General features: G+C 36.8%; 1 protein-coding gene across 1 annotated transcript in view; it reads right to left on the bottom strand.

Annotated features, from left to right (window-relative positions):
• SPATA16 (spermatogenesis associated 16) overlaps positions 1–23,836 on the bottom strand; it is a 252,495-nt gene that overhangs the window by 38,550 nt on the left and 190,109 nt on the right. The window contains exons 8-9 of the mRNA XM_043593302.1: positions 7,271–7,417; positions 6,099–6,211 (exon numbers count right to left, since the gene is read on the bottom strand). Of these exons, the coding sequence (XP_043449237.1) occupies positions 6,099–6,211; positions 7,271–7,417 (260 nt within the window). The remainder of the gene's footprint in view (positions 1–6,098; positions 6,212–7,270; positions 7,418–23,836) is intronic.

Raw genomic sequence — 23,836 nt, 5'->3', positions numbered from 1 at the left:
TCCCCATATTCAAATATCTCAAGTTGAAGTTGAACAAACCACCATTTTAAAGCCTAATATTTGAACAAAGACTATTTTAGTTTGTATATGTTTATAGAACAGATATTTCTCTCCAGACATTAGAGAAGGCAGACATGATTTTTTCTTCTTAAAATAGAATCTCTTCTAAAAAGAAAAATTATTAGAAACTAGCATTACTAAAGAGCATCTGAATTTCAACTTGCATGTGGAAAGCAGTTCTTTCTGAAATGTCACATTCGTGTTTTGATGGACACTGACCTCTAGAAGTTGGCACTCTTCTAGCATCTTGGTAGTATAGGAAGGTTGAGGAGCATTACATTGTATATGCTGTATATGCCTCCCTAACACTTATCTGTGCCATTTGACTAATGCCCTTCTATCTCTGCTAATTTGTTTTTCCTGATTAATCATTTATCTGAAAACCTGTGAGCCTATAGGAGTGATGATTGCAATTGTGGATTTGGGATCCCTTCTCTGACTTGACAAAATAGCTAGCTTACCCATTTAGTTTAAACATGTAGCTAAACAATGGGACACTGTCAAATAGAGGAAAGCAAGTTGCAGGAGAAACTGTTTTCTTTCTGAAGAAAAATTGCTTTCTTTGTTCTTCTTTAAAATAAACAATGGGGCTCATTGTAGGAAAGTGGTGTAGTGACTCAACTCCAAAGAGCAGAAACAACAGCAGTCTGCTCGGGAACATAATCTATCAGTGTAATTTTCCAAAACATCAGGAAAATAAAAATAGTGGAAGGCAATGGTGCTTTGTTAGCTTGATTGTTGGATGCATAACAAAACAGGAAGCGCTCCATACAAATCAGATTCTAGGGAGAGAGCATAGTTGACTGCTAATCGTTACCTATCCTTCCCCACTACCTTAAGCCAATGCAATTTAGTTATCAGGGGACTATAAGTTAATATTTTACCTATACAAGATGCGGGTTTTTGAGAGACATAGTGAAAAAGAGATACAAATTGATATCTAACGCCAGGAGGAATGTTTTAATGCTGTTTCTTTAAGAAAATAAAGGAAATAATGAAACATGAAGGAATTAGGTTAAACATCTAATGTTACCAAAAGCTAAATCTAAAGGGAAAGTAGCCCTCCCAATGAGACTTCAGGAGTGATCAAAAGTGTCCTTAGCTGCTGGAAAGAGTGTAATAAAGTGGCCAAGACTGAAGCTAAAACCTCATACAGGTACAATGAAGGTTAGGTAAATATCAAGTGCAAATGAAAGCTTCAGTCTGAGAATTGCCTAGATTTAACAGCAGGTATGGTTAAATGTTTGGCAAGTAAGTGGTACTATATAATACCATTAGAAAGCAGAACCCAAGTAAATATATTTCCATTTGACATACGTGTAGAATCATTAATTGCAAAAAAGGGGTAGAAAACGCATATCATTGTTCATTTCAAATGTGTATATGTAAACGTTTTTTATGCTTCACTTGGAGGAAATTAAAAGTAAAATTAATGAGGTATTAAAACATGGTTAGGTCATTTTTTGGCAAGTCAGGCTGTGAAGAAGGCTTCATGCATGGCGAGAGACTTTATTATTTTAACTCTTTAACATTTAGCCCAGGAAGCACAGTACATAAGGTTGAAACTGACAGCAGCCAATAAAGTTAATGAATGGAAAAGCACAATGGCATATGGTAGCATGTGAAATAATTAGGACAAGGATCCAGAGAAGGAAAAATACCATTAGAGCAGAGCTACTGGTTGAGTGGGGTTGATGTTAAATGGGATTAAGAGCCACCGGGTAGGAAGGTGGTAGAATATTTTAGATTATAACTCTTACGGTACCAGAATCATTCTTGTTTGGCCATGTGTTATTGTTGTATGCCTAGTAAAGGAATCTATAAAGATAAGGAAACTGGGGTCAGAGTGTAAGGAGAATCATTGCCTGACACACAGAAAACCAGGAATGTCCTTGTCTCCTTCTACCATCTCGTGGCAAGAGATGAAAATTCATGTTCCCTGGGAAGCCCTACTGTGGTGAGTAGATTCACTCCATGGCTGGAGATGACACTTTCTAATCCTGCCTTTGTGAATAGATCTGAGCACATTAGTGATCTAAGGAAAAAAGTTAGAAATCTGTAGGACACTCACACAATCATTTTAGAGGAACATATAATTTCCAAGTATACAGCTTGCATAAAGAAAAACAAAGGTCTATCAAACTGTCCTTTGTCAAAACAAACTAAAACCAATACAAATAATTTAAAATCCTGAAATTTGTACTGCTTTACAAAGTGTTTCAACATGGGTTATGTACTTTTGGTCTCCAACAACTCTGTGAGGTGGGCCTGGCAGATATCAGCTTATTTAATAAATGAGAAAAAAAGCTCAGAGGTTAAGTGACTTGCCCTAGGGTTACACAAAGCATAGCCTTGGACCAAAGTCTTCATCTGTAGGTGTCACAAGTGAGGGTAACAACTAATATGAACAATGCAATACCTAAACATTCAAGTGGACAGCGTTTGATATGTGACAAGAAAAAAAACACATACTTCAGGGAATCTTAAAAACACTGTTGAGTGTTTCTTGGGTCACAGTTAATGGCACAATGTAGCAATAATTTCTACTTACCAACTCATTACTTGCTTCATTAAGCTAGGTTACCTTCGCAGCCAATTTTATTCAGTCCTGCTTTATGAAGCTGTAGTTGGACATACAAGAAAAAGCCTAGAGGCCAATATTTGGATATACTTGTGGTTCCTGGGTACCTTCTGGCTCACTTGCTTCAATTCCATTGCATCCATATTTGAGATAATCTTCTAAAAACTATTTTGGAAGATTCCATTTCCCATAGAGTTAACCTAGAAATGTTGATAAAATGCCTTGCACGTAGCAAAGTGGTGCTGACTTATTTTAAAGGAGACTGAGGGATTATTTCTATCCTAAGAATTTTAGTTGTGGTTTTCAAATATCCTTTATGGACACATGAAGATACATGCACATACAAATTTATAAGTGGATAGAGAAACGTGAGAAGAAAATGAGTGAAGAATATTTAAAAAGTGTGTGATGTCTAGATAGGCCCAAAGTGCATACACAACACACTGTGAGATATGAACTGGCAAGAGGTGATGTGGCCAGTGCCCTGACAAGTAATAAGGTATGGCCACTGTTACCCCAAAGAGCCAGGGCACCAAGAGATCACTTCCCAACTTTCAGCTCTGCTAAGCTAACCATGGCTCTGCTAGGCTAACCATGAACTGAAGAGGTGAAATAATGCTGTATGGTGATGGTTTTTGTTAGCAAAGATTCCACTGCTTGCAAGGGTCTGGTGATGACAAGGATGATGTACGTGTGTCTCTAACCGAGGTTGGTGATGGTGTGTGTATGGCTGGAGGAGGTTATGATAGAGGGTAAATTGGAGAACAGGACCTAAAATTTGTGGTAGAGCCAATGAGATTGCTATAAACTGAAAGTTTGTATCCACCCATCCAAATTCATATATTGAAGTCCTAATCCTGGGTGTGATGGTATAGTGATGGGGCCTTTGGGATTAGACAAAGTCATTAGGGCGGAAGCCTCGTGATAGGATTGATGCTCTTATATGAAGAGACACCAGAGAGCTTACTGTCTGCCACGTGAGCACACAGATAGAAGGTGGCCAATTGCAAGCCAGGAAGAGGGACTTCATCAGAACTTGAGCATGTGGCACCCTGATCTTGGATATCTAGCCTCTAGAACTGTGAGAAAATGGAAATGGATTTCTTCTTCTTCTTCTTCTTTTAATTTTTTAATGTTTGTTTATTTTCGAGAGAGAGAAACAGAGTGTGGGTGGGGGAGGGGCAGGGAGAGAGGGAGACACAGAATCTGAAGCAGGCTCCAGGCTCTGAGCTGTCAGCACAGACCCCAATGTGGGGCTCAAACTCATGAGCCGTGATATGACTTGAGCCAAAGTCAGACGCTTAACCGACTGAACCACCCAGGCACTCCTGGATCTCTTCTTAGTAGAAATATAGGAGAGATAATTGAGTGGAACGCAGTTATGGGGGGGGGGGGGGAGCTATGTGGTAGGAAAATCAGTAAAAATGTGCTTTTGTATTTGTAATGCATAGAATTACAAATCGTGCAAATAGATTAGGGGTTTTATAGCTTTTTAAAAATGCTGAATAATGTTATTGAGCAGATAAACTGCTGAACAGATGTTAAGTAGCTGTTTGTGATGACCCCCTTGGTTCCCCTTGTAAGGTAAGAACATCAAATCAATGATGTAATACAAGAGCCACAAAAAGAAAATTCTTCAAAATTTCCAGCTTCTAGGCCTTTTGAAAAATATTTTAAAAGGGGAAAATCTGTAGTCTTTATAGCCTGTTAATGGGAAGTTCCCTTTATGAACTTTCAGCATAATTGCTTACATTTTGTAAAACAGTACAGCATAATTCAGGTCTTATTTTGGGCTTTTTAACACTGAAAGTAGAAAGGGCAAATTTTCCCTGGATCAGAAAACTTACCTTAGGGGTGTACAAAGATCAATTGCCAACTGCTAGGGTAGTATCCAATTTAGAAGTGTGGTGCAGAGGCACTAGCTTGAAAATTCCGAATTCTTGTGTACGTAACAAAATAGTTACGTATAATAGCCCAATATATGAAGTAGGGAAACACTGTGTTCACTAAAAATGTGTTGCTGATTTGAAGTGACAAATGTACTGCAAACTTGAATTAGATATCAGGAAGGCACAAAGAAAAATCTCTTTAAAGAGACACTAGCCTAACACATTCTGGAAATTGCATAGTGTAGCATTGCAATATGTTTTAAAAAAATATATATACACACACACACACATATATATATATACATATACATATATATGTATATGTGTGTATATATGTGTATATATACACACACACATATACACACATATATACATATATATGTATATACATATATATGTACATGTATATACATATATATGTATATATATGTGTATATATGTGTGTGTGTGTATATATATATATATTTTAAAACATATTGCAATGCTACACTATGCAATTTCCAGAATTTGTTATGTATATATATAGATATGTATATATATGTGTGTATATATGTGTGTGTATATATATATTTTAAAACATATATACATATGTATATATATGTGTATATATGTGTGTGTGTATGTATATATATATACATACATATACATATGTTTTTTTAAAATATGAAATTTATTGTCAAATTGGTTTCCATACAACACCCAGTGCTCATCCCAAAAGGTGCCCTCCTCAGTACCCATCACCCACCCTCCTTTCCCTCCCACCCCCAATCAACCCTCAGTTTGTTCTCAGTTTTTAAGAGTCTCTTATGGTTTGGCTCCCTCCCTCTCTAACTGTTCTTTGTTTTCTTCCCCTCCCCCATGGTCTTCTGTTAAGTTTCTCAGGATCCACATAAGAGTGAAAACATATGGTATCTGTCTTTCTCCATATGACTTATTTCACTTAGCATAACACTCTCCAGTTCCATCCATGTTGCTACAAAAGGCCATATTTCATTCTTTCTCATTGCCATGTAGTATTCCATTGTGTATATAAACCACAATTTCTTTATTCATCAGTTGATGGACATTTAGGCTCTTTCCATAATTTGGCTATTGTTGAAAGTGCTGCTGTAAACATTGGGGTACAAGTGCCCCTATGCATCAGCACTCCTGTATCCCTTGGGTAAATTCCTAGCGGTGCTACTGCTGGGTATAGGGTAGGTCTATTTTTAATTTTTTGAGGAACCTCCACACTGTTTTCCAGAGCGGATGCACCAGTTTGCATTCCCACCAAAGTGCAAGAGAGTTCCTGTTTCTCTACATCCTCTCCAGCATCTATAGTCTCCTGATTTGTTCATTTTAGCCACTCTGACTGGCGTGAGGTGGTATCTCAGTGTGGTTTTTGTTTTAAAATATATTAAAACAACCCAAATCATCAGCTAAACTTTGCTTGGTTTTGCAGATGAGATTTATCATGAATGCTTCTGAAATCTTCCAATATTTGCAATATTTGCACCATAAACTTTCCATACTTTTGGAATTGTCTAAAATTTGTGCTTTGGACAAATATAAGACACTCATATACCTACATTCAATTGGGTGCTTCTAATAAAATCCAGTATTGGCAAGATCCGCTTCCCCATTGTCTCCATGTGCCTCACTGTGTCTTCTTTGGTCAGCAGACCGAAGGGAGTTTTATGTTCTAAAAATTGTAACAGTAAACTTTTATACTATTTTTCCAGACTTTCATTTCAAAAATGCTTTCTTTAGCAAGCTATATACAGATATCTCAACGTTAATAGATATGAAATCTTTAGTGTAGAAACTAGTACCATCCCTAGACCACATGCATAACAATGAAAGATCTATGAGGAGAAAGGCAGAGGAGACATTGCCCTTTCGAGACTATCATTTATTCATTTTGTTGTGTTTCCTGATTGAGAGATCTAAGAGACAGCCTATAACAATTCATCTCTCTCTGCAGAGTGTTTTTCCTGACTTGTGAAAAAATGTTGTCATAAATGTGTCTGATTCTTGTCTTGTTCCTCCCAGGTATTATTCAAGTGTGCAGATCCCATTGACTTTGAATGTGGCTTGAAGTTGAGATAAACCTCGGAGGATAGAGTGCCAGATAAAACACAAATCCTTAATTATGTGGGTAGAGCTGAAGGAATAAATTTAACCTGGTCATGAATTCTGCCCACATTTCTGAGACTTCGACTCCATGTGAATATTTTCTTCATTTTTGAAAGTTTCAACTAGAATTACTGAATACCATTTAACCGTAATACTCTTCAGGAGATCTAAGCTCTCGGTTAATTACATAAGAATGGAACAAATATCAGTACAAAAGCAGATAATCCAAGTGATTTAAAGTTGTCATTGGCTATATTTTTTATTTTGCATAATACTTTTGTCGGATAATTTCCTTCTACATTTGCTAACTGATAAGAACAAAAACTTGTATTCTTTAAGTGCTTTATGTTTAGGCACTTTATGTTTAGTGCTATAGGGGTGAGATGGTTGGAGTGAGGGAGGCAGGCACTCTAGAATTGCATTGGTCTTGGGTGAGTCTGAATCCCAGGTATTGTTAACTAATCCACAAAGAAGACTGGAAGGAGTTAATAATTACCCAACAAACAGTTTTTGGGGTCTAGCACTACTATATGCTAGGCCTTGTGATGAATAAGATTTGCTGAAGAATGCACAGTTCCTGCCTTAGAACAGCATTGAAGGATAATAATAAGTCCATGTGATTTACCTGTAAATGTAGGCAGCTTCCTACTTGATAGTTTTTCCAAAAATTTTCCATCTTCTTTGTTTTTGAACCCAAGAGTCAAGAGGTATTGTTGAGGAGGAAAAGATGACCAGTCAACTGTCTGAGGCAACATGTGGACTCCTTGAAGATCTGAAATACAATAGGAAATGAACTAAAGGCTTTGATATCAAAGGGTATTTTCTCCCTAAATTTCAGGAATTGTACTTGGAAGGCATTATAAATACAAATATTAAAGGCACAGTAGAAGTATATGCATCAAAATGTCAAATGCATGATATATCAAAATTTTATTATGGTATGTATTTCATTATTTATGCTTTCTAAAAAATATAAACATACACAGAGCATAGTAGTAAAATATGGTTAGATTACATGGATCTCCTTCCATTCAAAATAATAGAAAGTTCAGGACAAGCTTGCAGGCTTAATATTTTTCTGTGTACTCTTTTCAAGAGAATTTGATTTTTCTGTTCATAGTTTAAGATTTAAAGAAATAACGTTATATGAAAGGAAAGAGAAAAATTGCCAAGTGAGAATTAAAATATAAGACTAATTAGTTACCATCCCTCCTGTAATTGAAGAAAATTTGAAATGACAAATATACTGATTTTTGTAATTAGACTTGGAAATAATTCAAGTGTCATGAAAATGGTTGCAAAACAAACTCATATACTTAATGACCATGAGAACTAATATTTACTGAGTACTTATTTTCTACCTTCCCTTGTTCTAAGTACTTTGTGCACATTGTCTTTTTAAATCCTCATGATAGCTTTACAAAATTGGTGCTATTGTCCCCATTTTGTGAACAGAAAGTTGAGGGACACAGATAGGATGTGACTTACACAAGAACACAGCCTGTAAGTGGACAAAGCGGGATTCATCAATGGCAGTCTGACTGCAGAGACCGTGGACCTAACCCCTGCACTCTGCTTTAGGTTTGCTTGGCTCTGGATTACTTTTGAGATACGGACAAATGTCAGCTATGGGGTCTTGGTGGCCAGATTCACTTAAATCATTTCCATTCTGAGTGACAACGCTTTGGTTAATTGTAATAGACTTCACAAATGAAGGATGATGAACAGAGGGTTTAATGAGCTCTCCTGACTTAACACTGCCAGAAAGGGAAAATGATGCAATTCCAAATATCCTTCAGTTATGATTTGGTTAAAGGTCAGTTTTTAATGTAGAATCAGAACTGAAATGGTAATGATTCAAATACAGCCTTCATTATTTATCTGTAATATGCCTTTAAAAAATAATAGATACAGAAACCATGAATGTTTTTATCCACCCTCTCTGGCATACTCCATTCCTATTTTTAGCTGCAGAACCCTTTGTTCAAACTAAAATTTACTGAGAAGCCCAGTATACATATATGTTTTAAATAGAATTTATTGTCAAGTTGGCTAACATACAGTGTGTAAAGTGTGCTCTTGGTTTGAGGAGTAGATTCCCATGATTCATCACTTACCTACAACACCCAGCGCTCATCCCAACAAGTGCCCTCCTCAATGCCCATCACCCCTCTTCTTCTCTACCCTCCCCCCCCGCCATCAACCCTCAGTTTGTTCTCTGTATTTAAGATTCCCTTATGGTTTGCCTCCCTCCCTCTCTGTAACTATTTTTTTTTCCTCTTCCCTTCCCCCATGGTCTTCTGTTAAGTTTCTCAAGTTTCACACATGAATGAAAACATATGATATCTGTCTTTCTCTGACTGACTTCACTTTGCATAATACTCTCCAGTTCCATCCACGTTGCTGCAAATGGCAGGATTTCATTCTTTCTCATTGCCAAGTAGTATTCCATTGTGTATATAAACCACATCTTTATCCATTCATCGGTTGATGGACATTTAGGCTCTTTCCATAATTTGGCTTTGTTGAAACATTTGTATAAACATTGGGGTATATGTGCCCCTATGAATCAGAACTCCTGTATCCCTTGAGGACCCCAATATTTAAAGTTGATAAAAGTAGAGCTGTTCTGTTTGGAGCCTGGAACACCAACTACCCACCCACATGACCGTAACCCGTTCTACACCCTACATGCAATAGTCACCTTAAACCCTTCCACAGACCAACAATTTTTCAAAGCTCTTTGACACATTTTGGTTAATCAAATAAAGCATGGCTGTCAAACAGAGAGTTAACATGTATGCTTATTGAAAAAAGCAAAATACCACAAATTATCTTTTAAACACAAACACAGAATAAAATATATTAGACATGCTTTAGTCTTTCTTTGGTGACTCAAGATCAGGTAATCCCTTGATGTTATTGACAGCCAACATTTATCTGGCACTTCTGTGCTATACACTTTTCCAGGATTACCCTTTTCACTCAACAACTATGTAGGTGGGCCTATTATGATGCTTACCTTGCAGACGGCAAAACCAAAGCTTCAAGAAGAGTTTGCAAACTTGCCTAGGATCACACAGGGAGCAAATGGAGCCACCAGAATTGAAAGTCAGGCAGCTGGACATCAAAACTTAACTCTTAAAACTATCCCCATGACAATGGAGCCATGACAATAATCATTATTCTAAGAATCAATGGGAAGCGTGTTACAGAAGCACGGCAATGCCAATAAATAGATGGTTTTAATAGACATGATTCTAGATAGGAGATTTCCTACTCTATCTAGAAAAGTACACAGCAAGCACAGAGTTCTCAGAACTAATAGAGTAACTTTTAGGTGCTTTAACATGCAGATTTAACACGGCTCTTTAGTTGGTGTTTGAATCACAAACTGCTTCTTTTTTAAACACTGTCTCATTTCTCTAAGCAAGGTAAAAATTGTGATTTTTGCATTTAAACTTCAAAGGTGCAGGAAGTTTCTGTGCTTTTGAAATCTTCTGTAGATAACCACAGGCACATCTTCTGCTTCCAGCCTAATACTGTCTAGTTGTGTATAGTAAGGGAAGAGTTCACCAGTTTGGCTGAAGTGGCCAAGAACCTGATCATGTAGAAAGGCAACTAAGTAAAAACAAAAAGGACACTAACTCACCCTTCTGATATATGATCATCATATTTTTTTTAAAATTTTTTCAACGTTTATTTATTTTTGGGACAGAGAGAGACAGAGCATGAACGGGGGAGGGGCAGAGAGAGAGGGAGACACAGAATCGGAAACAGGCTCCAGGCTCTGAGCCATCAGCCCAGAGCCCGACGCGGGGCTCGAACTCACGGACTGAGAGATCGTGACCTGGCTGAAGTCGGACGCTTAACCGACTGCGCCACCCAGGCGCCCCATGATCATCATATTTAAAAAAAAATTTTTTTAACACTTATTTACTTTTGGGAGACAGAGAGAGAGTAAAAGTGGGAGAGGAACAGAGAGGGAGACACAGAATCTGAAGGAGGCTTCAGGCTCCCAGCTGTCAGCACAGAGTCTGATGCGGGGCTTGAACTCACTAACCATGAGATCATGACCTGAGCTGAAGTTGGATGCTTAACCAGCTGAGCCACCTCGGTGTCCCTCACGTTTATTTCGATTGTGGTCATCATTTAGCATTCTATAAGATGCCTAAATTTATAAACTGTCAGCATTTTCAGGAATTAGCATACTCTGGAGATCAAGGCCAGAAGGTATGTGATCTTTGGCTACAGTTTGCTCTTTAACTTGGTTTTGCTCCCTGACTTACAAGGCCTGAGGCTTTCAGGCCATGCTGGGGATGATGTTGGGGGCTGTTCCATGGAGACGTCCTTGGCGTCTTGGGTACCTTTGGAGGGCAAGAGGCCCCCTGAATAGGTGTGGATAGGCTTTATGTCTGCTCTGACCTCCACACAAACCCAGAGTATATGTAGACATAGAAGCTTCTGGATCCCAGGGCTGAAACTTCCTGTCAGCACCTGCTTCCAGCTCAGAGGGGGTTCCTGGCAGGACACCTTTAAAGCTTTAAGGCCTACATTGACAGAAATGATAGGAGGCTCCAGAGTGCCAAAGTTCAGAAGTGATTAGGGTATGCTGGGCATGGGCTGGTGTTGGCAGTAGGCTTGCAAGAGGCATCTTGAGATTTGTCATTTTCTGGTGCAGCTCTATTGCCAGAAGCAGGCAGATGTTTGAGGGCTCAATTACATAAATAAATGGGGAGTTTGAAAGGTTGACCTCTACTCGCTCTTAAATATTTGGTGGATAAAGAGGAGAATGGCACTGATAGTGGCAGTGATTAGATTGACTAGTGAAACTAATGTTAGCAATATAGCTAATTTATCATAAAATATGCTTACAAAAATAAAAGTATCTTCTGTTCCTTTCAATCCCCTGTTTTATCTCATGTGTTCCGTCTATTATGAACTTCTAGTTGAAGTTTTAAGACATGAGAAGGCCCCTACATTCAAACTGTTAAATTTAGAGAAAAAAATTTTTTTAAAGTATCATTCTTATTCCATTTGTATGCAGAGTAAATTGCAGTTGTATGAACATTTAGCCTAGCAGGTGGTCTATGACCCAAAATGACGACATACTTACCAGATGTTGAATCTCATGTAACATTAATTTGAGTGCTAATTGTTCTCAATTTTATGCTCATAAACCTCTACCTACGTCCGAAAAGCCCTGTGCCCCTGATGGATATGAAAGTTAACCAGATTGTATTGTTCTTTGGTAGGAAAGTTGAACTGATTAAAAATGTTCGCTTTGCTTCTGTCATTCCAGAAGAAAACATGAGAAATAAATCCGTTAATGCATTCTTTTACAATTTATCACAATTAGAGGTGAAATTTAGATGACTATGACCAAATTTATTATTAAAAAAAATCAGTTTTTCAGGTATGATGCAGTTCCAAATTTTTACCATTAGGAAAGTGAATGCTTTAAAAAAGAATATCAAACATAGTTTATGCAGATTAAGTTTCTTGCAAAAACAAAATCTTTCAATTCTTTTTGAAAGATTTCTAACCTCAGCAAAAGAGGATAAAGTTTGCCCTTTATCAAGAACATTTTATTGTACCACAGAAGGCTGGTCTTCAGTGTTATTCATGTTTTCAGGTCTTCAAGTTATTCATGCAGTTTGACCTTCTGTACTGTTTCCCTCCTCCTTCTTCTCCAAGTCACTTTCCTGGAGTTCAGTGACAGTCTCTTCTCTTTCTACCTGTCTCTGTCTGTCTGTCTGTCTCTGTTTCCTCCTCTCTCCTACACACACACACACACACACACACCCCTCCTGATTGCTCTTTCTCCCTTGCTCTTCTTGCCTTCTCATTCAGTGGTCTTCCAAGCTGTCCTTGGATCACTGATAAGTTCTTCATACGTACAGTCTTGGCGGCAGGGGGGCTGGTCTCTATTCTGGTGGCTTTAGCGATTACTGCTAAACAAAACATTAGGGATGGAAAGTATAGTCTTACCTGAAAATCTCCACCCAATTCAAACACAGCGTTTCCAAATGCCTCCTGGGACATTGCTATTTGCTCATCCTTATAGAAATTACCACCAACAATGCAGCGAATACATTCTTCAAAAGTGATTTTTATAATCACCACGACTTCCTTCTTCCCTGCTTTTCATCAACGTGTTATAAGGATAACTATTATTCACCCAATTATTTGGGTTTAAAATCTGGAAGCTATCGTTGACTTTTCTTTCCTCTTATTCCCTGACATTTAGTGAGTTTCAAAACTAATTGAATTTGGCCATTATAATACATCTCATATTAACTCCTTTCTTAGCATAACCATTTCTACCACCCTGGTCAGATTTATGATCATAACATCTGGATTACAGAAAACGTTTCCCAACCAACGTCACTGGTATCATTTCATGCCAGCATATCTCCACACCAGCACCCAATGAATATTTCTGGAACATCGCCTTTGTGGTTGTCACATCCTTCCTCAGGAACTTCAGTGACTTCTTTCCTGGTATTCAAGCCTCTCAACTGTGTGCATCTGTTTCACAATCTGTACCTAATTCCTACATTTTTTCCAGTATAAACCTTAATCATCAGCTCTGCTGATTTCACTAACTTGTACCAGCCTGTGCTTTTCCTGCTTCTGAACTTCTCTTTGTTCAGAAAAGTTCTTTCCACCAAGAAACACTTACATATTCTCTCTCATATTGTAAATGAGTATCCTTCCAGATGTACCTAATTTAAGTCCCACCCTGTCCATGAAGAGTCTCCTGAATATTTCAGTATCCCCCTTCAAGCTCTTAAAGAAATCTATACTATTCACTCTAGAGTCTCTTAAGGTTTCATGGGGGTATGTCTTATCTCTTTAACAGGTTTTAATCCTCTTGAGAATGACATCTTCAAGTTATGTTCATGCCCCAAGCATCTAGTGGGTGTCCATCAATATTTGAATCTAAAAACAAACTTTTCCAAATCCTGAGTTTTTAATGGTAAAAAAGAAAACTTCAGAAAAAATCTTTTTCAAAAAAAATAACTTCAAAAAGAACAAATAAAATGTTCAGAGCTTCTGAGATATGACTTATTTCTTTGTCACAGCCTTTGTTCTTTATTTTACCTAAACCTTAAGTGATTTCTGTTCAACGTACGAAGGATGAGTGAAGTAAGATAACCAGCATCAAATAATCCAATGAAATAGATGCTCAAATGAACAATTTGAGCTTTTCCTGGATGGAAAAATTAGTTTCATATTCAGGTTGTACCCTGGCTGCAGCTTGTTCTTGGGGAAATATGAAGTCATAGCTACAGAAGAGGACTGGATTAATAGAGAGAGTCTGACTTAGTGAAACTGTCAGAACCACCAGAAAAGCATCTGTGCAAACATGAAATACTGATTGTAGATCAGCAGACTCATATATATATATGAGGGATAGCTTTATCTGTTATGAAGCTAAATATGCATAAAATAAAATTTAAACTCTCTGGAAGTAAAGTACAAAACATAGATGCCGCCATCATCATCAGTATTTTCTGTTGGACACCTCATCAGAATCATAGCCAACGGATTGTGAATGAACTTTTCAAAGCAAAAAAAAGACTTTTTTTTAAAGAAAAAGCTTAAGAAGTTTAAAAACTCTTTGAGAAATACGCAAATCTGTTAGTGTTCTATCACCACCTTTCTCTAAGTTTCATTTCCTTCTCTATTTTCTGGTGTCTATGTCATTTCTCTGCCCTTTGTCCATAACAAAATGTTCTGACATTTTGGGTTAGAGTGAAATCTCATTTCTAAAGGTCCCAATTGCTCAGTATGAGATGGGACCATGTCAGTTTTATATGACTTCTTTTTACTGATCAGTTTCAGAGTTTAACTTCTACAGTGCCTTCGTAATGCCAACACTTTGTCATTAGTTCTTTCCCAACCATTTTCTGAGTTTTATCTTGTACTCCTTTTAATGCCAATACTTCTATCTTGGAAGTTATCCACAAATTCACATCAGCAAGAAAATAGCAAAAGGCAGCAACTTTACAGCTAAGTTATCATTATTGCCCCCCATAAATAATAAAAGTTTCTACTTTTAAAAACATAGCATATTGTGATTTTTGCATTCCATGTGTGAGAAAGCTATATATATATAATGAATCTTTGTATAATAAATTACATTTTCCCGTTGACCTTCATTATAATTTCAGAGTTCTAGATGTAAGTGGAAAAAATTGGTTTCCATTCCTAAGATTCTTAATTCTCACTTCAGACTTCTGGTCTACTTCTCCAAAACCAATCTTTGTATTTTTAAGTTTCTTCTCATAACCCATATATACACTTAGTGAAATAAATAATTCCACAGGATTTTTATGTATAGTTCATTTCTATTTCACTCGAAATTCATGTTGATTCCAAAGTTTTATGTTCAATCTGCTGCATTGTATTCTGGGGAAGTGCCTTAATTCCATCCCCACCAAAGTAGATTTGAAACGATATAAATATTAAGGATACTGCTATCCTATCAATATTTACTAGACTCATGATCAGTGAAATAATACAATGTTGTTATAATTCCCATAAACAGCTGTATTTTTGCTCTATATGAGAATTGGAATGGCCATTGGTTGGTTGGTTACCTACTATGCATTCCCTCCTCCTTTTTTTTCCCCCTTGGAGAATTCCCTCAATCTCTACTTGCTCTAAAAGTGTGACCTAACTGATGCAGACCAGTCAATCCACGGCATTACTCTGAGCTCAGTTTTGGTTCAATTATAAGCATAAGTGCAATTTGGGCTGATGAGAAGAGCAAGTCTCAGGAATTGTGTGGAAGAGGCACTCACTGTTCTTCAGAACAGTGTGATTTGAGATCTCTAATGACATTTGAGCATTTTGCTATTACTCAAGATCTTAGCATTTGAAAGTATGGTACAGGAAGTGGGATAGCAGGCAGAACTTGAGAATAAAGCTGACTGCAGAAAACAGAGCAGTGAATGAGCTGTTGGATTAAGCTGTATTTAAAGGCAGTGCCACCTGTGGGTCTTTCAATAATACAAATCAATTGTTCCCTGCCTCCCTCTCCTCCTTTAAAATTTAAATATAATGAAGTCAGTTTGAGCTGTGATTCCTACCACTTGAAACCAAAGATTTCTGATATAGGGATTTAACTAGTAGTTTGTACATTTCTAAATACTATGGATTCCTTAAAATATTATAGCTGAGATGCAAGACAGTCATAAATTCTTCAAGTTAGCTATCTGGGAAGAATATTTTCCTTATTTAAGACACAACAGTTTGAGGATTAGGAATTAATTTTTACAGCTACTACAAAGATAGCAAAATTGAATGCATCTTGGTGATGCCATTATTATGATAATATTATTATGACATTATTACCAATAATTGAACTTAAATGTATATTAGCATAATCTGTCTTGATCTATATCATAATTATTACTTTTTCATTTTTGGTTAGATTCTACATCTTATAGAAAGTGACTTTTGGGTAGTTAACTAAGAATGCATAATAAAGTCTTACATAATCTGAAAACCTCAATTTCCCTTATTGTCTGGATTGGTAATCTATGTATTTGTTTGTTTATATCCCAAGGTAGAAGTGTAATGACTTGCCTTACATAAATACATACGACATAAGAAAAAGTGTGAAAGAATGCTTGAGGAAAACACATCAAAAGGAAAAGTAAGAGATGGATGATAAAGCCATGAGATTAATACACAAAGTGTGTTTTATAAATTTTTATATATTTGTTAGAATTAAACAGGATCAGCTATCTCATTCACAATATTCCTAGAGATTAACACTGGAAAGGAACTACTTATCTGTTTATTAGGGAATAAATTTGAGGAGAGTATTTGGAGAGCTTAGAGTAGGAAAGAGACTTGGAGAGAAGCTGCCATATAAGTGTGTGTGTGTGTGTGTGTGTGTGTGTGTGTACACACGCGCACGTATGTGTATGTGTGTATGCGTTTTGCAGAGCATTATGGATACAGTACCTGTAATACCTGCTTCCTGCCATGTATCCCATTCCAAGAGTTCCATCTTGCCCTAACTCATTGGTTTTTCTTGAGAAGCTGCAGTAAAAATTTACATTACTCGCACTTATTTTTGGATTATTAAACGGCATTTCTTTAAATGCCATTCTGTCTGTCTTCAGTCAGATCCTATAAGAAAATATACTATGGAGGATATATTATATAGTTCCAGAGAAGTCCAGGAAAAATGCAATCGTGAAAGGTAACAGTAGATGACGGAGACCAGAAGCAAACAGTGCCGTAACCTGCTACTGCAAAGGACAAGTGACCTGTTTGTTGAGAAGACAGAGTAGTGCCAGAAAACCACATTTCCCATTGGAAAGACCAACATTTTCATATTTTAAGAACAGAGACTTTAGCTCTGTATATGGGGGAGTTACATACTTTGGGAATGATTCTCTGTTTCTAACAAGAATTCTGTGGTACAAATACAAGATGATTTATCATCTTTATAACCAACCCGGTCGTAACACTTTCATAATAATACTGGGGATATAAGCTCTTTAATTCTATAACCTTTTCCATTTGAGAAAGTGAATTACAGAGAGGAAAATAGTCTTATCTTGAAAACTCATGATCATGATAAAATTATAATATTTTAAAGAAGAAAGAATAAAATGAGGAATTTTTTATTTCCTATTTTAGAAAGCATAAGAATGTATTATCCTTACTGGTAAATGATGACTGAAAAAGAACAGGGTTATACATTTTAGTAAAAAGCAATTCTTAAAGGTCTATTTTAAAACAATATATTATTCGTCTGAACATACATATTTACTCTTGGGAGTTAAATTGCAATGGAAAGACAAAATATGACTCTATCCACCTCAGTGTTAAAGTAATTGATATCTGATCCAGAAAACTTTTCTATTAAACATTACTAAGCACAGATCCATTACTGAATATTTATTTATTTAGCAAATAAATCTTGATATTTTCATCAAGAGGAGACAGGATATGCTTATTGTATTACTTTATTATTATTAAAATACAACCATGCAAGAATAAGAACTATACAAAATTGCATTATTTCACTGGAATATATGAGTAAAAATCTCAAGCAAAATCTTTATAAATGAAAACATAATAATTCTGGGGCTGATGAATTATTATTTGTTTTATATACCCTGACTACTCTGCATGAATCAAACTGGATTTTTCCTTAAATAAGAAAAATGGATAGCTACACTGTTAAAAATTCAGTAATTTTTTCTCCGTAAAACATAATACAATACAGCTCTATTACAATAAGGATTTAAGATTTTCGCGGGTCTTACCATATTCCCCAAATAGCAAAAGATGCACGGTAAGTTCCCGAGGATATGTAAACCTGGTTGTCCCAAAAGGCAGATTTTAATTTTAACCTTCCTTCATCAGTCTTGTAGAAGTTATAAAGGGCAATATAGTTTAGTACCTGCCACTGAGGGTGAAGGGGTTTTTTCTCACAATAAATCACTAATTTAGTCAGTCTATACAATAAAAAGATTCAAAATATTTATACCTGTTTGCATTTCAAAATGGATTTATTTTTATAGCTTTTCTCTTTCCATCTGTTTCTCATGTGAGAATCCCTGACATGGGTTACTATGAACTGGGGGCTAGCTAGAGAAAAATGCACTGCCTGGGGAATCTTTATTGTGAAAACCCTTCCCGCTCATTACCGCCACCTCTGCCAGCTATTGCTGGGCTCATTGCACTGTCACGTGACCAAGGAGTAATGAACTCAATACTATCAGGTTTGATGAAGGTGACCTGGAGTTGGGCAGAGTTTCTGAACTGGGGGTTTGTCTGCCAGCCCCTGCTGGGAGAGTTAAATGTGTTAGTCTCCAAGTTTTAATGACAATAACTATTTATCCAGCAAAACTTTGATAGGTAAACTCATCCAAGATCTTCAAGGTATAGATTTTATGACCTTCATCTGTTGATTGTTTCTTTAGTTGGCCTCTGTAATTTAGAAATTCTTACTTATAACCTAAATTTCTCTTGCTGCAATGAAAACTATATAATTGTGTTCTACCTTCCATAGGGCCCAGTGAGTCTCCTGAAATGTGATCTTTCTGTGGGTGGGTACAAACATGTGTGTATGACAGCATTCACCTGTAGTTGTCCAGGGAAGGATGAGTGAGTGTGAGATAGGAAAGAATGTGTACAATCTCTGAGCGTTTCTGAGTGTAGAGTTGATTGCAAATGAAGGAGTGTTTATTCAGTCACTGAGTTCACATGAATTTATTGTGTGCATTACAGATGGACTAAGAAGCTGCTACCTGTTATGATGTAAGGCAGTGTATTAGAGTAAAGCTTCCTAATGTAACAACAACAAAAACACCCAACACAGGGGCGCCTGGGTGGCTCAGTCGGTTAAGCGGCTGACTTCGGCTCAGGTCATGATCTCGCGGTCCGTGAGTTCGAGAGCCTGGAGCCTGTTTCAGATTCTGTGTCTCCCTCTCTCTGACCCTCCCCCATTCATGCTCTGTCTCTCTCTGTCTCAAAAATAAATAAACGTTAAAAAAAAATTAAAAAAAAAAACACCCAACACAAAAGCCTCCAAATCTCAGTGATCTAAAGCAATAGAATTTTGGTTTTTGCTCATGTGGGTATTCAGTGGATGACCTTCCACAAAGTAATTCAGGGAATCCAAGCTTCTTTTGTCTGTGGCTTCTTCAGTTCCATGGTCCTATCCACTCAGTCAGTAGCCAGGGAAAGAGAGTTCTGCATGTAGGGTTTTACAGGCCAGGCCTGGAAGTGGCCCACATCTTTTCTGCCCACATTCTATTGGTCATTATTCAGTCACAAGCCTCACCTAATTGTAAGGGAGGTTGGAAATGTATTCTAGTTGCATATATGGGGAGAAAATAGTTTGGTAAACAACTAGCTAGTTTTGCCACTTTCAGTGCACTGTCCAAACTGCTCCCTTGTCTGTTTTCTCCTCCATCATGATTTTAATTAGAGTCAGCCTTCCATTCTACCATTAGAGCTTAGGTTTTAGTTGAAAACATTCTATAAAAGAGTGGAAAAATACAGTCCAATATTCGCCCTGAATTACAAATTACTAAAATCAGATCCCTTCTTAGAAACAGGTATATTCTAGCACTCCCTAGAATAGTGTCTGGAATATATGTGTCCAATAAATGTCTGATGACTAAATGAATAGATGACAAACCACCCATCTCTATTGTTGATCCTGAGGATCTTGGGATTCTGGAGCATAAAGGGAGAAGAGAAATAGAAAAATAGCATAACAAGTTGGAGAGAGGGTTAAAATTACTTTCAGTCTTTAGTGGAGTAAAGGGGATTTCTTGAGTAAGACCCAGAAGGTGACATGGTTTACAAGCCAGCATTCTGGCAGGGAAAGGGAATCTCAGAGAATGGCTGTAGGTTGGGCCAAGTTATGTGGTGAGGGTGGTTGGTGTACATATAAAGAAGCATCTACACCAAAAGGCAGCATGGGGAACTCATATACGTATCCTTTGATCACCTAACGTCTTACATAAATGAACCCATCTGGTCCTGCTCAAACCAACAGAGATTATCTGAAGTTGAATTAGCCATGTAATCAGCAACCGTACCAACCTGCACCAAACTTTGAAAAAAGAAACTTTCCTCACATGCCTACTGACCTCTTTGGATTTTGGATATGTCTGAGCTATGTGAAAGTTGAAACCAGACCAGGGGGAGAAGAAAATCCCATGGGAAGGGGAAGGAAGCTAGTGAATTTGATTTAATAGTTACTGAAGAAAGACTAAATTTTAGAAATGATTGAATGAGACTGACTCCTTTGCAATGGGATAGAATATATTATTGGGTCTGGACAGACAAACAATGAATATGTGTAGGGGAAAAAAAAGCCTCATGTCTGCACACATCTGCTTTGTGATTGTCCAGTCATACTGCTGTATGGCTATTTGTTGAAATAAATAACTGAATACATTTTTGGCAGAATAAAAGTTTCTTAAATTCCATCTACAAGGAAGATAAAAGGAAAATCCTGGTTTTGGAGAAGTGCCAATAAAACAAAATAGCTACTCTCTTAGTGTGACTCTCTTTCTAGCCACTACCTTTGGCTACGGATGCCTGCCCTAATCACTTAGTACCACCTGTAAGATGCTAAAGATAACATTTGACCTTTCCTATTCCTATGCTTTGTGTCCTCACTCACCTTAGAAGCCAGACCACTAAGGCTGTGCATATACAGTTAATAACGATGGTTTCACTGTCATTCCAGCAATGACTTTGGGGGAAGATCCTTTACTGATTTGTAACAGAGAAAAGTAATGTCATCAGTGCAATACCCTTCCTTGTTCGCCCAAGGTACAGGTTCTACAGAGCAAAGAACCTACCCAATTCCAATGAAATTTAAAATTCTAGACTGCCTTCTCTACCTCCAGAAGCTGTCTTTCCTCTCTAGTTTCTTATATAGCACTGTCATACTCCAGCAATTAGTAATTATAAAATAATAGAAATAATCATTAGTAACTTATAATTACCATCTTTTCCAAAGTATAAGATCCTTTAGTATGAATCTCTTGCCAATAGATCACAATTCATCTTGATAACAGGTTGATGGAGTTATATGAGACATGAATCTGGATTATTAATGGTATTATTGTTTTTAAGCTCTCAGTGACAACAGTGCTTCCTAAGTGTTTATTAATCTTCATGACTTCTCTGTGAAGTAGGTTAAATATAACTAAATTCATTCTACCAGTAGAGCAGTTGTCATACAGGTGATCTTCAATGAATTTCTTTTCATTACCAATGGATCCAAGAATAGAAATGGAAATAGCTGAATCCGATTCATTTTCCATGACACTAGATTGACATGACTCTTGTGTGCTATTAAAGCCACTCCTCCCAAAACTCTTAGCATATCCATAACAAAATAATAAATGATTTATAACAATTAGCAGAAAATGTGAGTTCTGAAACATTTTTATTTACTTCCTTACAAAATGCTCACACTAAGTAAATCAGCATTAATGGTCATTATAGCATGCACTGTATTTCCTCTTCCTTTTCCTTGCCCTCAAATTCTCATTGTTCTTTAGAGATTCATTATTCAATCATCACTAGTTAGATTTACTTAATATCTTTCCTCCACAGAGTTTGAGGCACTGTGGAGAAAACAAGGACTATATAGAACCTAAATGTAATGCTTCTATCACACCTCTGCTCCTATCAGATGGCAATGGTATAGCTCAATGGCAAGGACATGGGCTCAAATCAAAGGCCTGCCACCAGTGATTTGCTGTGCATCTTTGGAAAAGCTATTTGTTTTCTCTGGTTGTTGTTCTCTTATTTCTAAGTAAGAATCATCTTACTCCATAAGATTTGGGAATAACAAGAGATAATAAACGTAGAATGCCTGGCACTTTAAAAGTGATCACTAACAGAGTGCATTACTAATCATATAAATCAGTGACTTGGCCCCAAAGCCATGAAAAAAGGAACTGAAAGGCCCTTAATAGGAAGATGAGATACTAGGTATGTGCATTTAGAGATTTCGCTCAACATGGTAGTTGTTGAGTGACTCTTAATTTTGTACAAGAAAATCTTTGTCTTAATTCAGAATAATAGCTAGCACATAATAGATACTAAAAAGTATTTTGAATGAATTAATAAAAGCAAGTGGCTTCCAAAGACAAAATGAGGAAAAAAGGATAACACTAATGTTGTGTCCTCTACGTACACTTGACCATCCAGATCTCATTGGGATATCAGTGATCCAAGAACATAAGGAAAGAAGGAGGTTTGAAGTGTGACAGAGATGGAAGGAGAGTAGAAATAGCACTGGAAAAAAAATCCATCTTTAGGAAAATACTATAGTCATCTAGTTTACTAGTAAAGAGTATGGGGAAAGGTGGCATTTTATCACATGTTATTTTTTCATTTAAAAAAGTCTTAGGGTTTCTCCTTTTCACGCATAGAATCATCATGGTACAAGGAATATTGTGCTAGACCCATAGGATTAGTTCTACTTAAAACCTTAAAATAACTTCCCATTTCAACTCATCAGATTAAAACAATGTCCTCCTAAACAATCCTAAAAGTTTTATGGAACCCTAAAAGATGCCAAACAGCTGAAGCAATCTTGAAAAAGAAACACAAAACTGGAAGTATCACAATTCCAGATTTCAAGTTGTATTACAAAGCGGTAGTAATTAATACAGCAGGATACTGGCATAGAAATAGACACATAGATCAATGGAATGGAATAGAAAATCCAGAAATAAACCCAAAATTATATGGTCGATTAATTTTTGACAAAGGAGAAATCAGTATACAATGAGAAAAAGACAGTCTCTTCAACAAATGGTGTTGGGAAAACTGGACAGCCATATGCAAAAGGAATGACACTGGATCACTTTATTTTACCATACACAAAATTAAACTCAAAAGGGATTAAAGACCTAAATGTGAGACCTGAAACCACAAAAATCCTTCAAGAGAGCATAGGCTGGAATCTCTCTGACATCAGCTATAGCAGCTTTTTTCTAGATAGGTCTCCTGAAGCAAGGGAAATAAAAGTAAAAATAAACTACTGGAACTATGTAAAAATAAAATTTTCTGTACAGTAAAGGAAACAATTACAAAACTGAATGGCAACCTACTGAATGGGAGAAGATGTTTGCAAACGACATATATGGTAAAAGGTTAGTGTCCAAAATATATAAAGAACTGATACAACTCAATACCCAGAAAACAAATATTCCGATAAAAAATGAACAGAAGACATGGACAGATATTTCTCCAAAGAAGACAAAAAATGCCCAAGAGACACATGAAAAGATGCTCAACATCACTTATCACCAGGGGGAAATGCAAATCAGAACTACAACGAAGTATCACCTCAAACCTCTCAGAATGGTTAAAATAAAAAAATAGAAGAAACAACAAGCATTGGCAAGGATGTGGAGAAAGGAGAGCCTCTTGCACTGTTGGTGGGAATGCAAACTGCTGCAGCCACTCTGGAAAACAGTATGGAGTTTCTTCAAAAAATTAAAAATATAACTACTCTACAACCCAACAATAGCACTACTGGGTATTTATCCCCAAAATACAAAGGGATACATGCACCCTGATGTTTATAGCAGCATTTTCTACAATAGCAAATTATGGAAACAGCCCAAGGGTTCGCTGATTGATGAATGGATACAGAATACAATGGAAT

Source organism: Prionailurus bengalensis, chromosome C2 (genome assembly GCF_016509475.1).
Source record: "Prionailurus bengalensis isolate Pbe53 chromosome C2, Fcat_Pben_1.1_paternal_pri, whole genome shotgun sequence".
NCBI classification, from domain to species: domain Eukaryota; kingdom Metazoa; phylum Chordata; class Mammalia; order Carnivora; family Felidae; genus Prionailurus; species Prionailurus bengalensis.
This window is presented reverse-complemented; position numbering and strand designations above follow the sequence as displayed.